This window comes from Homarus americanus, unplaced genomic scaffold (genome assembly GCF_018991925.1).
Source record: "Homarus americanus isolate GMGI-L3 unplaced genomic scaffold, GMGI_Hamer_2.0 scaffold37585, whole genome shotgun sequence".
Taxonomy (NCBI): Eukaryota; Metazoa; Arthropoda; class Malacostraca; order Decapoda; family Nephropidae; genus Homarus; species Homarus americanus.
The window spans coordinates 75,114-87,848 of record NW_024728053.1 but is presented as its reverse complement, the minus strand read 5'-3'; the positions used below and the strand labels follow the sequence as shown (position 1 = coordinate 87,848).

The window sequence follows — 12,735 nt, the reverse complement described above, 5'->3', positions numbered from 1 at the left end:
AAGACCTTGTAAATCAGCCCACAAGACCTCGTCAGAGTTGAGACGCAGGGCTGTATGGTTACTGTACAGTACCTCGTGATGGTGCAGTATGTATCGTCAGCAGTAGGGAAGCCTTTATTAACTCTTAACAACACTGACTTAAAAGGTTTCCACGAGGCCCTCACACTAACACGATCAACACACAGATGGGTGGTGAAGAGGGTGTAGGGGAGGTAAGAGAAATATATAAGGCGCACCACCACTTGTCACAGCCAACAGCTCCTCAAGACAGTCGTCACCAGTCACTTCTCTCTCTCTCTCTCTCAACCCATTACTATAACTAATGGTTAACGCCGTCAAGGTCTTCAAAAAGACTGCCCCTAATGGTGAGTACAGTACAGTACAGTAGTGTTATGTTCGGAGAGCCGAGCGAACTTATTTATTATTCTCAATATTGTGATTAAATAAACTTTTACTTCAATATGTCAAACCACAATAATTATTATCGATCTGTAGTTTACTTAGACGGTGTGAATCATGCTACGTCAGGTGGGGCTTGGGAGGTTTGGTGGAGAGACAGACTGAGATTGTTCAGGCATGTGGAGGGAAGGGTTGAGACCAACAGTGTCAGGAGAGACGCACGTGGAGGGTCAGGGACACAAGGATAACATGGGGTCAGGCTGCAAGACATAGAGGAGACAACATGATAGGTACAGAGGAGACACTCTTATACACAACATGATAGGTACAGAGGAGACTCTCTTATACACAACATGATAGGTACAGAGGAGACTCTCTTATACACAACATGATAGGTACAGAGGAGACTCTCTTATACACAACATGATAGGTACAGAGGAGACTCTCTTATACACAACATGATAGGTACAGAGGAGACTCTCTTATACACAACATCACTGACGGCCATTGTGTCACGATCCTGCCGCCAACTTCTGTACGCTTTATTTTGTGATTCTTCCCACAGGTAAGGTCACCGCGTACTTAAGTCGGAGGGACTTCGTCGACCACATCACCCACACGTCCCCCGTGGACGGCGTGGTTGTTGTGGACAATGACTACCTCCGCGGCAGGCGGGTGTACGCCCGTGTGGCGGTCACCTACCGCTACGGTCGGGAGGAAGATGAGGTCATGGGACTTCACTTCAGCAAAGAGATGGAGGTGGTGAACACCGAAGTTGCTCCCAATGTTAATACCGAGGAACTCACTGATGTTCAGGAGCGTCTCATCAAGAAGCTGGGCGGCAACGCCCACGCCTTCACTGTCACTCTCCCCCAGACCGCCCCCTGCTCCGTCACCCTCGAGAGTGGCGACGATACTTCTGTAAGTATTGTTCCTCCTCAGTTACTTAACTCTAACATTAAGGCTCAAACAACTACCCACTAATGTTAAGGCTTACATTATATGTTAACTTAAAGACTCATTTAACCAACAGGCTCAGCCTCTTGGTGTAACCTTCGACCTGAGGATCTACGTGGCTGACCGCAAGGAGGAGAACCCCCACAGGCGAAACTCTGTCAGCTTCGCCGTCCGTAAGGTTCAGTTCGCCTCTTCCCAGCCCAGCGCTCGTCAGCCCCAGACCTTGGTCAGCAAGAGCTTCACCTTCTCCCCCGGTAAGCTCAACATGGAGGTCAGCCTCGACCGTGATGTGTACTTCCACGGCCAAGCTGTAGAGGCTAAACTCTCCATCAACAACTGCTCCAAGAAGACGGTGAAGAACATCAAGGCTCAGGTCGTCCAGCATATGGAGGTGACCATGACCAACAGCCACTTTAGTCGTGTTGTGTCGTCCCTTGAGTCCCGTGAGGGCTGCCCCATCACCCCTGGAGCCAACTTCAACAAGACCTTCTCTCTCACTCCTGTCGCCTCCTCCAACCAGAAGCGCTTCGGCATCGCTCTTGATGGCCGGATCAAAGACCAGGACGCCAACCTCGCTTCCTCCACCATGGCGGCAACCGGTAAGAACGTCAATGACGCCTTGGGCATTATCGTGTCCTACTCTCTCCGTGTGAAGCTCAACTGTGGCGCCATTGGTGGAGAACTGGCTGCTGACCTTCCCTTCAAGCTGATGCACCCTGACCCCACCGCCACCAAGGCCACCCTGCGTAAGATGCAGTCCACCGACAACTTCGAGTTCGAAGAATTTGCTCGACTCCGCCGCGGCCAGTCCGTCGCTGAGGAATAAACTGTCACCTACACGACTTGAGGTTCTTCCCCCTTTCTTCCATCTTATTTCTTCAGCTTTACTTCCTCTCTGATACTTATTATATTATCTTTATTCTGTTCTCTTCCTGTACATTGATTTATGAAAAAAAAAACCCTCATTCGTGTTTTTCATTCTGGACCTAAAGGCTATTACTGTACAGTGCTATGTGTCAGACACCTGCCTACCTTGATTACCTGAGGCTGCCAGGTACTATACAGGTGATGCTCCATACCCACTTCACATCCACACACTCACTCCACGCCCACACACTCACTCCACACCCACACACTCTATTTTGAACCTTCCTACCCTATCTATCTACACCCCACCTGCAGGAATTTGAAGCAGAGAGAAAAATATGTAATTAAAATCAGAATTAAAAGACACTAACCTGGTCAATGATCTCCCCTCCAGTACTGAGCTTGAAAGGACGGCACTGACTGGGTACCAAATGAAAACTTAATTATCATTTGTTGAAACGAAGAACTTTCCTTGAAGTCACTGAAACTATGAATCTCCGGCCGCTGATTGGTGGAAATAATGACGTGATTACCGAGTGACCAATGATACCAACTCTTCTTGTCACTGTTGCCTGAAATAAAAAATCGAAATTTAATATATGAAAAAAACAAACAAACAACAAACTGATTTGCTTAAGATAAATATATTACCGCCATTTAGCATAAGATACTCAAGGGGTTAAGTCATCATATTCAAGGGGTCATCATATTCAAGGGGTTTAGTCATCACACTCAAAAGTTTAAGTCATCATAGTCACAGGTGTTAGGTGATTATTAAAGAATATCACTATCAGAAAAGAGGATGTTCTTAAGAAGATAAATAAATTAAAGAAGAAAAAATCCCAGGGCCGGATGAAATTTTCCCTCGAGTTTTGAAAGAGTGTGGGGAACAGATTAGCGGACCCCTCGTAAATTTATTTACAAAATCATTAGACACGGGAGTTGTGCCACACTTGTGGAAACAGGCAAATGTAGTACTGTACCCATATTCAAAAAGGGAGACAGAGCATCAGCGTCAAATTACCAACCGATTAGTTTGACGTCAGTAGTGGGGAAATTTCTTGAATCAATTATAGCAAATAGCATCCGATCGCATTTAGAGAAAAACAAATTAATCTACGACTCTCAACATGGGTTTACAAAGGGAAAATCTTGTCTAACAAATCTGCTGACGTTTTTTAGGAAAGTCTTCGAGGTAGTAGATAATGACGAAAATTACGATGTTATTTACTTAGACTTTAGCAAAGCGTTTGACAGAGTACCGCATCAGAGGCTTCTGAGAAAAATTAAGGCTCATGGTATCGAGGGGAAAGTTTTAAATTGGATAAAATCATGGCTCACCGATAGAACACAGAGAGTCAGCGTAGATGGTGTTAAATCTGAGTGGGGCTGTGTAACCAGTGGGGTTCCCCAGGGGTCAGTACTGGGTCCACTCTTGTTCATAATCTACATAAACGATCTAGATACTGGGATCAGCAGTGACAAAAGCAAGTTTGCGGATGACACCAAAATAGGGCGGCAGATTAATTCAGGGCACGATGCAAATGCACTACAGAAGGATTTAAATAAACTGCAGGAGTGGTCAGAAAAATGGCAAATGAAATTCAACACCAGCAAGTGCAGCGTACTTAATATTGGAAGAACAAATACTGTCAATGTATACAGCCTTAACAACATCAACCAAGAGAAGTCGACTTGTGAAAGAGACCTAGGGGTACTTGTAAGCCCGGACCTACGGCCTAGAAAACAGTGCGTTAATGTTCGAAATAAAGCAAACAGAGTATTGGGTTTTATATCTAGAAGTGTAAGTAATAAGAGTGCAGAGGTCTTATTGCAACTATATCTTGCGCTAGTCAGGCCGCACCTCCATTATGCGGTTCAGTTCTGGTGCCCTTATTATAGAATGGATATCAATTCACTAGAGTCGGTGCAGCGAAGAATGACGAAAATGATTCCGGGACTTAGAAACCTTCCATATCAGGATAGGTTAAATAAACTAAACGTGCCTTCCCTAGAAAGACGAAGAGTGCGGGGAGATATGACAGAAGTATTTAAGTGGGTGAAAGAAATCAATAAAGGAGATATAGATAAAGTTCTTATAGTATCCGAGCAGGATAGGACTCGTAGCAATGGATTTAAGTTGGATAAGTTTAGGTTTAGGAGGGAAATAGGAAGGAACTGGTTCACAAATAGGGTGGTGGACGAGTGGAACAAGCTTAGCAACTTTGTAATAAGTGCTGGAACGCTGGAAAGTTTTAAAAGGAGGCTGGATAGATTCATGGATGATAGAGAGTGGTAGTAACTCTCGACAGGAGCTGCCATGCACAGGCCAACCGGCCTATTGCAGACTCCTTATGTTCTTATGTTATCAAGGATTTAAGTCATCATACTCAAGGGGTTAAGTCATCATACTCAAGGGGTTAAGTCATCATACTCAAGGGGTTAAGTCATCATACTCAAGGGGTTAAGTCATCATTATCAAGGGGTTAAGTCATCATAACTCAGGGGGTTAAGTCATCATACTCAGGGGGTTAAGTCATCATACTCAGAGGGTTAACTCATCATACTCAGGGGGTTAAGTCATCATACTCAGGGGGTTAAGTCATCATACTCATGGGGTTAAGTCATCATACTTAATCATACCTTCGTTCACCTGTCAGGAAAGCTCAGGTAACACGGATCAATGTACAGTTATTAATTCAGCTAATAAATGTCAAAGTTAAAAAGAATAACACAGTGAAAAATATTGTCTTTTGGGGGAATTTAAATTTTGTGTGTGTGTGTGTGTGTGTGTGTGTGTGTGTGTGTGTGTAGTACCCACCTGCTCGTAAGGAACAGCTTCAGCCTTGGTAGGTCTAATAATAGAAAGGCTTATATTAACAGGATCAGTGGGGAGGGTAGGCGGGGTATAAGAGGCGACCTCCTCTACACCAGCTTCACACTGAGCAACTCTCTCGACGCTTCTCTTAACTCGCATCTCAACTCACTTCCATGGTTAACGCCGTCAAGGTCTTCAAGAAGACTGCACCTAATGGTAAGTCAACCTTCAGGGTCTACCTCACCATCACTGTGGCCAGCTGTACTGTAAACAAACTCTTGCTCTTATACACAACTCTTCACTATTAGTAGAGTGTACAGTACAGTGTTACCTGTACAGTGCAGTGTTAGGCACGTCAGGCCATACACACGTCGCTCTTGTTAACATTACATAACACAGGTTTGTGATTCTTCCCACAGGTAAGGTCACCGCGTACTTAAGTCGGCGGGACTTCGTCGACCACATCACCCACACGTCCCCTGTGGACGGCGTGGTTGTTGTGGACAATGACTACCTCCGCGGCAGGCGGGTGTACGCCCGTGTGGCGGTCACCTACCGCTACGGTCGGGAGGAAGATGAGGTCATGGGACTTCACTTCAGCAAGGAGATGGAGGTGGTGAACACCGAAGTTGCTCCCAATGTTAATACCGAGGAACTCACTGATGTTCAGGAGCGTCTCATCAAGAAGCTGGGCGGCAACGCCCACGCCTTCACTGTCACTCTCCCCCAGACCGCCCCCTGCTCCGTCACCCTCGAGAGTGGCGACGATACTTCTGTAAGTAGTGTTCCTCCTCAGTTACTTAACTCTAACATTAAGGCTCAAACAACTACCCACTAATGTTAAGGCTTACATTATATGTTAACTTAAAGACTCATTTAACCAACAGGCTCAGCCTCTTGGTGTAACCTTCGACCTGAGGATCTACGTGGCTGACCGCAAGGAGGAGAACCCCCACAGGCGAAACTCTGTCAGCTTCGCCGTCCGTAAGGTTCAGTTCGCCTCTTCCCAGCCCAGCGCTCGTCAGCCCCAGACCTTGGTCAGCAAGAGCTTCACCTTCTCCCCCGGTAAGCTCAACATGGAGGTCAGCCTCGACCGTGATGTGTACTTCCACGGTCAAGCTGTAGAGGCTAAACTCTCCATCAACAACTGCTCCAAGAAGACGGTGAAGAACATCAAGGCTCAGGTCGTCCAGCATATGGAGGTGACCATGACCAACAGCCACTTTAGTCGTGTTGTGTCGTCCCTTGAGTCCCGTGAGGGCTGCCCCATCACCCCTGGAGCCAACTTCAACAAGACCTTCTCTCTCACTCCTGTCGCCTCCTCCAACCAGAAGCGCTTCGGCATCGCTCTTGATGGCCGGATCAAAGACCAGGACGCCAACCTCGCTTCCTCCACCATGGCGGCAACCGGTAAGAACGTCAATGACGCCTTGGGCATTATCGTGTCCTACTCTCTCCGTGTGAAGCTCAACTGTGGCGCCATTGGTGGAGAACTGGCTGCTGACCTTCCCTTCAAGCTGATGCACCCTGACCCCACCGCCACCAAGGCCACCCTGCGTAAGATGCAGTCCACCGACAACTTCGAGTTCGAAGAATTTGCTCGACTCCGCCGCGGCCAGTCCGTCGCTGAGGAATAAACTGGAATCACCTGAGTCTTTCTCTCCCTCGCTTTAGTTTCTTTAAGTTCTTTCGTTTTTGTTGACCTTCATTCGGCTTCTTATTTTTTGATTTATTTTAACAATGTTTTTGTTTATCTAATTATTCTAAGTTTATAGTTTATCGTTATTATTATTTTCTAAAAAAAATAAACCAAACACCTCACCAATGTCTCTTTATTACCAGCATTATTTTCCCTCCATTATCCACACGTGTGTAGGCCAGACGTGATCACTTGAGGCAGCTCCCCAAGGCTGTCATCTCTGTTTCTCTCAATGACTTCTTAACTCTGGGATAATTTCTTACAGCCTCTCCCCGTGTCCTGTCTCTGGCTCTCGTGACAGTTGACCAAACCATCTCAGTCTGTGTAAACCTTCACCAATACTCGCACTACCCAGCTGCCATAATAGCTCCTGTCTTTCAGTGTCACATTACACCTCACCACTCTCACTTCCTGGGCGACACAATGATATTATTCAAGATCTAATTGACATACCCAGGTGGATGATGACGTCACAGTAGGTATTCTGACGTCACGTATAATACTTAATGCGGACTATTTATAAACAATATCTTTAAAATAAGTTCATTACTTGAGTTATTGAACAAGTGATACATTTTCTTCCACTTAGGGACGAATCATTTTAGGAAATAACCAAAAATGATGAAATATTTGTTCAGGAAGTAACTTGATCGAATTAATTATCTCAGTAAAACTTGTATATATATATACATACATACAAACAAGCAAATAAAATTACTATCAACAAACACATGTACATATAAAAGAGAGGTAGAGTATTTCCTCGGTGCCGATAGTATCATACAGGTGGTCCCAGGCGATTGAGTAGATTCACATTGTCTTTGTAAATTGTTCTATCTGCGTCAATGAACTGTGCTGGTTAATGTCAACAGGTGTGTGTGTGTGTGTGTGTGGGTGTGTGTGTGTGTGTGTAGAGTCTCTTCTTGTTTGTGCCTCTGTCTGTCTGTCTGTCTGTCTGTCTGTAAGTCTCTCTCAACTGTATCGCCATTGGTGGAGAACTGACCACTAACCTTCCTGATGCACCTTGATCTCAGCACCAACAAGGACACTCTGAGTAAGACTTTCCTCTCCTCCACCGCCGCCCGCCAGTCCGCCTCTGTAAATTATCATACTCGTCACATCGCCATCTACTAAATTAAAATTATCTTATCAAATTATTTAATACTTTCTTGTTCTTGACTCTGAAATTATGACTTATTTATTTTTTTTTGTTAATAAATCGATAAAAAACGTCCAGTTGTTGTTATTTTCACTCTGACAAACACCTACACGTGTTGGTATGACTGTATGCTGCATCATGTGTACCAGGAATACAATATGAATACAACAATACAATCATACACTCCTGTACTCTCACTCAGAATACATAATACATTAATGAATTACTCTATCTTATATAACTACTGGAATCTGATCACTTTAGCACTTATTATAACACTTATTACTTATTTTAACACTTATTATAACACTTATTACTTATTTTAACATTTATTATTACACTTACTACTTACTTTAACCCTTATTATAACACTTATTGCTTATTTTAACACTTATTATTACACTTACTACTTACTTTAACCCTTATTATAACTTATTACTTATTTTAACACTTATTTTAACACTTATTACTTATTTTAACATTTATAATCACACTTATTATTGCACTTAACCTCACACCTATTTAATTAAGAGAGGAGTCAAGTGTCCTAATTAACGTAAACAACGAAATGTCTGGTTTGGACATTATAGTGAAACAGGACACCATGATACACCATCAGACACCATCGGGATACTATCAGCACACCATCATACACAACCAGACACCATCACACAACACAACCACTATAATCAACAGTGGTGTCATATTAGATTATCAATGACACTTTGTGGCACCATCATACAGGTGTTAGTAAAGGTGTTACAGGTGTGTTATGCTCCCCCCTCACACCTGCTATTTACGGTCTCAGGTCGCTTCCACCTCTCGATGGCTTCCTGGATTGCTGTACAGGGAAGAATCTAGATGACGTCTGCAACCACGTGAAGAATTTTACTATTTTGGTCATGTGAGTTGTCAGGTTGAGTTATTAGATTAGTGAAAAACACTCTACACACACACACACACACACACACACACACACACACACACACACACACACACACACACACACACACACACACACACACACACACACACACACACACACACACACACACACACACACACACACACAATGATATTACACGTACACAAACACCAAGGAGACACATACAAGAAAGGTTCAATAAAGTTAGGTGGGTGCGTGAAGGTGTGGAGGAGGAAGAGGGCCGTCACTAACAGGATCACGGGAGGTGTGGCGTGGTGGTGGCCTGGTGTGAGTGTTCAGCCCAGTCTGTCGTGGTGGTGGCGGGGGTGGGAGCACCAGTCTGTCGGTGGTGGCCGGGTGGAGTGGCACCAGTCTGTCGCGGTGGTGGTGGGGTGAGCGGCACCAGTCTGTCGTGGTGGTGGCCTGGGTGTGAGCGGCACCAGTCTGGCGGTGGTGGCGGGGTGTGAGCAACAGCCTGTGGTGGCAGGCACCAGTCTGCCGGTGGTTGGTGCAGCGGCACCAGTCTGTCGTGGTGGTGGCCTGGTGTGAGCGGCACCAGTCTGTCGTGGTGTGCTGGGTGAGCGCACCAGTCTTGTCGTGGGTGGGTGAGCGGCACCAGTCTGTCGTGGTGGTGGCCGGGGGTGTGAGCGGCACCAGTCTGTCGTGGTGGTGTCGTCAGTGTTCATGGCTGTCGCCGTCAAGGTCTACAAGAAGACTGCCCCTAATGGTTAGCTTGATGAGAAGGAGCTTCCCTTCTTCACTACTGTATGAGGCGACTAACACACCATTACATGTGCAGTAGTTGTCTCACATGATGCCACACTGTTGGTAATGAAGCATCATTAACACACAACACTGATGGTTCTCTCCCGCCACAGGTAAGGTCACCGCGTACTTAAGTCGGCGGGACTTCGTCGACCACATCACCCACACGTCCCCCGTGGACGGCGTGGTTGTTGTGGACAATGACTACCTCCGCGGCAGGCGGGTGTACGCCCGTGTGGCGGTCACCTACCGCTACGGTCGGGAGGAAGATGAGGTCATGGGACTTCACTTCAGCAAGGAGATGGAGGTGGTGAACACCGAAGTTGCTCCCAATGTTAATACCGAGGAACTCACTGATGTTCAGGAGCGTCTCATCAAGAAGCTGGGCGGCAACGCCCACGCCTTCACTGTCACTCTCCCCCAGACCGCCCCCTGCTCCGTCACCCTCGAGAGTGGCGACGATACTTCTGTAAGTATTGTTCCTCCTCAGTTACTTAACTCTAACATTAAGGCTCAAACAACTACCCACTAATGTTAAGGCTTACATTATATGTTAACTTAAAGACTCATTTAACCAACAGGCTCAGCCTCTTGGTGTAACCTTCGACCTGAGGATCTACGTGGCTGACCGCAAGGAGGAGAACCCCCACAGGCGAAACTCTGTCAGCTTCGCCGTCCGTAAGGTTCAGTTCTACACCGTGCAGGCCAACATCCGCCAGCCTCAGACTCTGGTGAGTAAGGGCTTCACGCTCTCTCCTGGCCGCCTCAACATGGAGGTCAGCCTCAACAGGGAGGTCTTCTGTCACGGTCAAGCTGTAGAGGCTAAACTCTCCATCAACAACTGCTCCAAGAAGACGGTGAAGAACATCAAGGCTCAGGTCGTCCAGCATATGGAGGTGACCATGACCAACAGCCACTTTAGTCGTGTTGTGTCGTCCCTTGAGTCCCGTGAGGGCTGCCCCATCACCCCTGGAGCCAACTTCAACAAGACCTTCTCTCTCACTCCTGTCGCCTCCTCCAACCAGAAGCGCTTCGGCATCGCTCTTGATGGCCGGATCAAAGACCAGGACGCCAACCTCGCTTCCTCCACCATGGCGGCAACCGGTAAGAACGTCAATGACGCCTTGGGCATTATCGTGTCCTACTCTCTCCGTGTGAAGCTCAACTGTGGCGCCATTGGTGGAGAACTGGCTGCTGACCTTCCCTTCAAGCTGATGCACCCTGACCCCAGCACCCAGAGGCCGCCTCTCAGGAAGACTCACTCCAATGACTTCGAGTTTGAGGAGTTCAATCGTCTTAGACGCGGTCAGTCTGTCCTCGATGACTAAACAAAACACTATCGGTCTCGCCTTTGTGTCTCTTATAGTTAACACCAGAGACTCTCGTTTGTTTACCATCAACACTAAAACTGTAAACACAAGACCATAACCTAACTTAACCAAACCTGACCTAACCAAACCTGACCTAACCAAACCTAACTTAACCTAACCAAACCTGACCTAACCTAACCTAACTTAACCTAACCAAACCTGACCTAACCAAACCTAACTTAACCTAACCAAACCTGACCTGACCTAACTTAACCTAACCAAACCTGACCTGACCTAACCTAACCAAACCTCACCTCAGGACAACAACGGAGGTCTTAACGACCTGCCAGTGTAATTCCAACACCTTTATTACAATTAACTTTGAACTGTGATCGTAGTCTAAGGATTTATATTATCATCTTCTCCACTTGAGGAAGAGTTGATAATAAACAACAATAATAACTTAAAAACAAAATAAAACTTAATATTTAATATATCTATATAAAACAAAGAAGTATGTCTGGTTGTTTGTGTGTGTGTGTGTGTGTGTGTGTGTGTGTGTGTGTGTCCGTTTGTGTCTGTGTGTGTGTGTCCGTTTGTGTGTGTTTGTGTCCGTTTGTTTGTGTGTCCGCACGAGAATCTCGAAAACTACTTTACCTATCTGTAGTGATGATGGATGGTGTTATATGTAGTGATGATGGATGGTGTTATATGTAGTGATGATGGATGGTGTTATATGTAGTGATGATGGATGGTGTTATATGTAGTGATGATTAGACAATAAAATATTAACAATTTAATGCTAAAAAAATATTCTTTGCTGTAACATTGTAGTGAAAAACATGGTGGAACTTACATACACCGTTAATGAACTATTGATTGATGAAGAAGTTTTGAGGACTGAACAGTGAGACAATGTGAAGCCTCCCGTGGCTGTGATATGACGTAAGGAAGACAAGTTATCGTGAGGACAATGTGTTTGGTTTCATATAGACGGACGGACGGACGGACCTCAATGTCTATATTCGAGGTTACTTTTGTGTGTGTGTGTGTGTGTGTGTGTGTGTGTGTGTGTGTGTGTGTGTGTGTGTGTGTGTTAGACAGGCAGACAGACAGACAAGCAGACAATACAATAAGACAATATAGTTATGCACCTCAGGGCCTTATGGACATTATTAAGACGAAGTGCATGAAATATAATCAACTTTACCTTAACATCTGAGTTATTAAAGAAAACGGGAATAATCAGTGTCCAAATGCCCTATATAACACCCCACAATAACACAACAATACATAACAAACAGAAACGCATCCAATGACAAGTAAAAATAGTTAAGTTTACCCTAAAATTTGTAGATTGAAGAAAATTGTGATCTGAGCAACAGAGGCCCGTGTGGAGGGAGGACTGGGAAACTGCAGGTGTTGTGATAACTAGATGTGGTGGTTGGCGTCTTGTCATGCTGAATTGCACTCCCCCCTCCTCCCGTTCCCCCCGCCCCCTTTTTCCCTGGACTACGTGATGTAAATAAGAGCAGTTCTTGTTCTGCGTACGACGGCCATACCTCTTAATTAAGATATGGAGAAGAACATAAGAACATGAGGAGTCTGCAATAGGCCGGTTGGCCTGTGCATGGCATCTCCTGTCGAGAGTTACTACCACTCTCTATCATCCATGAATCTATCTAGACTCCTTTTAAAACTTTCCAGAGTTCCAGCACTTACTACAAAGTTACGTTATGTGAGCTTTCATGATTCTGGGCCTTAACTCACGCACGCACACACGCGCACGCACAAACACACACACACACTACATCCTTGACCACCGAAGGGTCAAGA

General features: G+C 45.6%; 3 protein-coding genes across 3 annotated transcripts; all 3 read left to right on the top strand.

Moving 5' to 3' along the window:
* The first annotated feature begins 244 nt into the window (after positions 1–244).
* LOC121865992 (arrestin homolog) lies at positions 245–2,321 on the top strand. Its single transcript, XM_042365565.1, has 3 exons — positions 245–365; positions 965–1,320; positions 1,433–2,321. Exons 1-3 carry the CDS (start codon positions 323–325, stop codon positions 2,180–2,182), a joined length of 1,149 nt encoding a protein of 382 aa, XP_042221499.1. The 5' UTR covers positions 245–322; the 3' UTR covers positions 2,183–2,321.
* A 2,839-nt stretch (positions 2,322–5,160) lies between these two features.
* On the top strand, positions 5,161–6,862 carry LOC121865993 (arrestin homolog). Its single transcript, XM_042365566.1, has 3 exons — positions 5,161–5,257; positions 5,461–5,816; positions 5,929–6,862. Exons 1-3 carry the CDS (start codon positions 5,215–5,217, stop codon positions 6,676–6,678), a joined length of 1,149 nt encoding a protein of 382 aa, XP_042221500.1. The 5' UTR covers positions 5,161–5,214; the 3' UTR covers positions 6,679–6,862.
* A 2,586-nt stretch (positions 6,863–9,448) lies between these two features.
* Positions 9,449–11,046, top strand: LOC121865994 (arrestin homolog). Its single transcript, XM_042365568.1, has 3 exons — positions 9,449–9,551; positions 9,703–10,058; positions 10,171–11,046. The coding sequence occupies exons 1-3, from the start codon at positions 9,509–9,511 to the stop codon at positions 10,915–10,917; spliced, it is 1,146 nt and encodes a 381-aa protein (XP_042221502.1). The 5' UTR covers positions 9,449–9,508; the 3' UTR covers positions 10,918–11,046.
* The last annotated feature ends 1,689 nt before the right edge of the window (positions 11,047–12,735 follow it).

Bases quoted from the DNA above. Each gene is read 5' to 3' on its own strand.
- LOC121865992 (XM_042365565.1), top strand. From the start codon at position 323: ATGGTTAACGCCGTCAAGGTCTTCAAAAAGACTGCCCCTAATG. The intron at 366-964 runs GTGAGTACAGTA...TTCTTCCCACAG, and splicing joins CAAAAAGACTGCCCCTAATG to GTAAGGTCACCGCGTACTTA. The intron at 1,321-1,432 runs GTAAGTATTGTT...TTTAACCAACAG, and splicing joins AGAGTGGCGACGATACTTCT to GCTCAGCCTCTTGGTGTAAC.
- LOC121865993 (XM_042365566.1), top strand. From the start codon at position 5,215: ATGGTTAACGCCGTCAAGGTCTTCAAGAAGACTGCACCTAATG. The intron at 5,258-5,460 runs GTAAGTCAACCT...TTCTTCCCACAG, and splicing joins CAAGAAGACTGCACCTAATG to GTAAGGTCACCGCGTACTTA. The intron at 5,817-5,928 runs GTAAGTAGTGTT...TTTAACCAACAG, and splicing joins AGAGTGGCGACGATACTTCT to GCTCAGCCTCTTGGTGTAAC.
- LOC121865994 (XM_042365568.1), top strand. From the start codon at position 9,509: ATGGCTGTCGCCGTCAAGGTCTACAAGAAGACTGCCCCTAATG. The intron at 9,552-9,702 runs GTTAGCTTGATG...CTCCCGCCACAG, and splicing joins CAAGAAGACTGCCCCTAATG to GTAAGGTCACCGCGTACTTA. The intron at 10,059-10,170 runs GTAAGTATTGTT...TTTAACCAACAG, and splicing joins AGAGTGGCGACGATACTTCT to GCTCAGCCTCTTGGTGTAAC.